General features: G+C 45.9%; 1 protein-coding gene across 1 annotated transcript in view; it reads left to right on the top strand.

Moving 5' to 3' along the window:
* Nucleotides 1-207: 207 nt before the first annotated feature.
* The window catches only part of WNT7A (wingless-type MMTV integration site family, member 7A), a 35,719-nt gene continuing 33,114 nt past the window's right edge, over nt 208-2,812 (top strand). Inside the window, exon 1 of the mRNA XM_008943912.1 lies at nt 208-429. Coding sequence (XP_008942160.1) covers nt 333-429 — 97 coding nt within the window. The 5' untranslated portion in view covers nt 208-332. The remainder of the gene's footprint in view (nt 430-2,812) is intronic.

The raw sequence follows: 2,812 nt of genomic DNA, 5'->3' as shown, positions 1-2,812 counted from the left end.
GTCTCGTTTTGGCAGGAGCCCACGTGCTCCTTATCTCCGCTTTGGCTGCAGAGAGGGAGAGGGAAGCGACGGGGGGAAAGGCGGGTGTTTTCCGGGGGCACCTGCCAAAGCTGGGTCCTGCAATGCAGGAGGGCGGTGGGGTGCTGTGCCTGCCTCCGGGACGAGCCTCCCCTCAGTCACCCCTGGTATCTTGTCATTGCAGGGGTTTTTCCTCTGTGGTGGCCCTGGGAGCCAGCATCATCTGTAACAAGATCCCGGGTCTTGCCCCCCGACAGCGGGCGATCTGCCAGAGCAGGCCCGATGCTATTATTGTCATCGGGGAAGGGTCCCAGATGGGCATCAACGAGTGCCAGTTCCAGTTTCGCAACGGGCGCTGGAACTGCTCTGCCCTGGGAGAGAGGACCGTCTTCGGGAAGGAGCTGAAAGTGGGTACGTTGCCTCTCTGCTCGCTATCACCCGACCCCCCACACGCAGGACGCCGAAAGGGGGGCACATGTAGAGCGTCACAGGGCACAGCTGGTGGCGCTGGGAAAGACCAGCCAGCTCACACAGCTTGTGCCAGCCAGGGCAGGACCGTCGCCCTGAGCATGTTTGCCTGGATGCTGCGGCTGTCGTTACCAACACAGTGACATCTGCTCTTCCCCCTGGCAGGGTCCCTGCCACCTCCTGTGCTTCAGGAAGCCCTTCCACACACGTTAGGTTCCACCACGGTACATCCCTGTCCTGCTCGTACAAATCCTTTCTGAAACCTTTTCCGTTTGTGTGCTCGGGACAGGAGCCTTGTTCATGGGCTTAAAGATGTGAAAAAGGTGTTTGGTTCTGCTTAAAGGCAGTGGTCAGGGGCTGAATGATGAGTGGGGTTAGAGTTACATTTTTGTGATGCAGGCACTTCAACAGTGATAGTGGCTTGATGCTTGTACCTGTCTGGACCAAGGTCCAGCCATCACTCTCATTTGTAAGAGACTTCCACCACATAAACCAGTTATTCAATAGCAACTCTATCTAGTGCCCTCTCTCCCACCAGACAGAACTGGTGTGTTCTGATTTGAGATGTTAGGACATCTATGAAAAACGTTTCAATCAACAGGCAGAAGATTCCAGTTTCTGTGGTTTTTCTTTTGTTTGTTTGTTTGTTTGTTTGTTTTTGTTTCTTTTGTTTGGTTTGGTTTGGTTTGGTTTTTTTTCTGGTTATTTCAACCGTACAAATATATCAAAATTCTTAAGTAAAATAGCATTAATAATGACAAATAACAATTAAAAAAAAATCCAGTAAAAAACCTGAGGAAGCAGAGCTGAGGTTAAAATTCTTACACCCCTGTACTGCAAAACACATAATAGGGGAGTGTGCTCGGTGTCTATTGATCGCACAGCACTTAAAATACAAAAACTGGGGAAAAGTGTCTTCGAAATACAGGTATAGCCACTTTTAGAGCCATCATTGAAAGCTTATCACTCTCACAGTGCAGTATTCTGCATCTAGAAATTGAAGTTAGGATCTATGGTTTCCAGCCTTGAGTTCCTTCTGCCCCACCTAAAATACAGATGAAAAACCCAGAAAACCTGTCAAACACTATTTAGCATGGTAGATATGTCATGAGATATGTCATGAGAACGGAATATGTGATGGAGGTCTAGAAACTAGAAGAGACCTGAGCAGTCGTACAGCAGCTGTGCCCTGGCTTCTCACCTGCTGGGAAACCCTCTGGACAGGACTGGCTCCAGGCACCATTGGGACATATGTGGGCAAATGGCAGCATAGGTCCCTCATACATCATTCCTTGTGTTTTCATGAGGCGCAGAGATACGGGCTTGCCACTCTGCTCCGTAACTCCTGAGAACACCTGCATTAACTGAACCTGTGTTTTATCACATCTGCACACTGATATGTGCATTTTCCAAAACTTAGAGTTATTTAAGGGAAGAACGGAAAGACGGCAGGACATCTAACTTTGAAAGCCCTGTGTGAGTTACCAACCTTTCAACATCTTTGATAATCAAACAGAGCAGGTCGAATAGGGAATGTAAAATCCACCCTGCACAACATTGTGAAACATCTGAAAACGGACCATTTATTCAGATTAGCTCATTGTTTCTATTCCTTGAGCTGAGCTGTTCTTGTCAGTGATCCATGCAAGTGTTGGCCACTGATGTCAGTGAAGAGCCCATCTGGATGGCTGACAGGTTTGGGCTCATTTAGTCCTAGAGTAACGTTTCCTTTAACAGAAAATGTGAGAAGGATTTCTTCTTCTCCAACAAATCATAAAACTGTGGAGTTATTGTGGTCTGTTGTATAAACATGCACTCAGTACCTCCCTCTCTCCCAAAATTGAATTATTTAGCTAGCTGGTTATATTTAGGTCCTTTTAAAGAAGGTCGATATTAAAGGAAGTAGACTTTGATCGGTTTTTGAGGTGATAAGTCTTAATATGCTCTATCTATCCATTACGAGGCTAAGATGGATAGGGCAAATTCATCGTTAGTTTCGGAACACAGTCAAATGCTGAATGGCATCCAAAGTATAAAACTCTTTTAAAGAACAACCAAAGCCTTCACATTTAAACAGGCTATGCATTTATATTTGAAAATAAACTGATAAAAATCACACAAGTTTGAAACAGTAGTGAATTTGACTTGAGCACAAGATGCACAGGGTGTCTCAAGGATAAAAATACTCAGGCCCTCAAACACCACAAAGTATTATAACGCAGCCACTCCTCCTGCTTCTTCCCTAGCAGCATGTACAGAAACTTAGAATACCTGACACTTCATCCTTTTATGGCTATAAGGAAAAAGCATCTCATCCCTACATTTC

Source organism: Merops nubicus, unplaced genomic scaffold, assembly GCF_000691845.1.
Source record: "Merops nubicus isolate BGI_N331 unplaced genomic scaffold, ASM69184v1 scaffold16007, whole genome shotgun sequence".
NCBI classification, from domain to species: domain Eukaryota; kingdom Metazoa; phylum Chordata; class Aves; order Coraciiformes; family Meropidae; genus Merops; species Merops nubicus.
The sequence above is the reverse complement of the archived record's forward strand: the minus strand, read 5'-3'. Positions and strand labels throughout refer to the sequence as shown.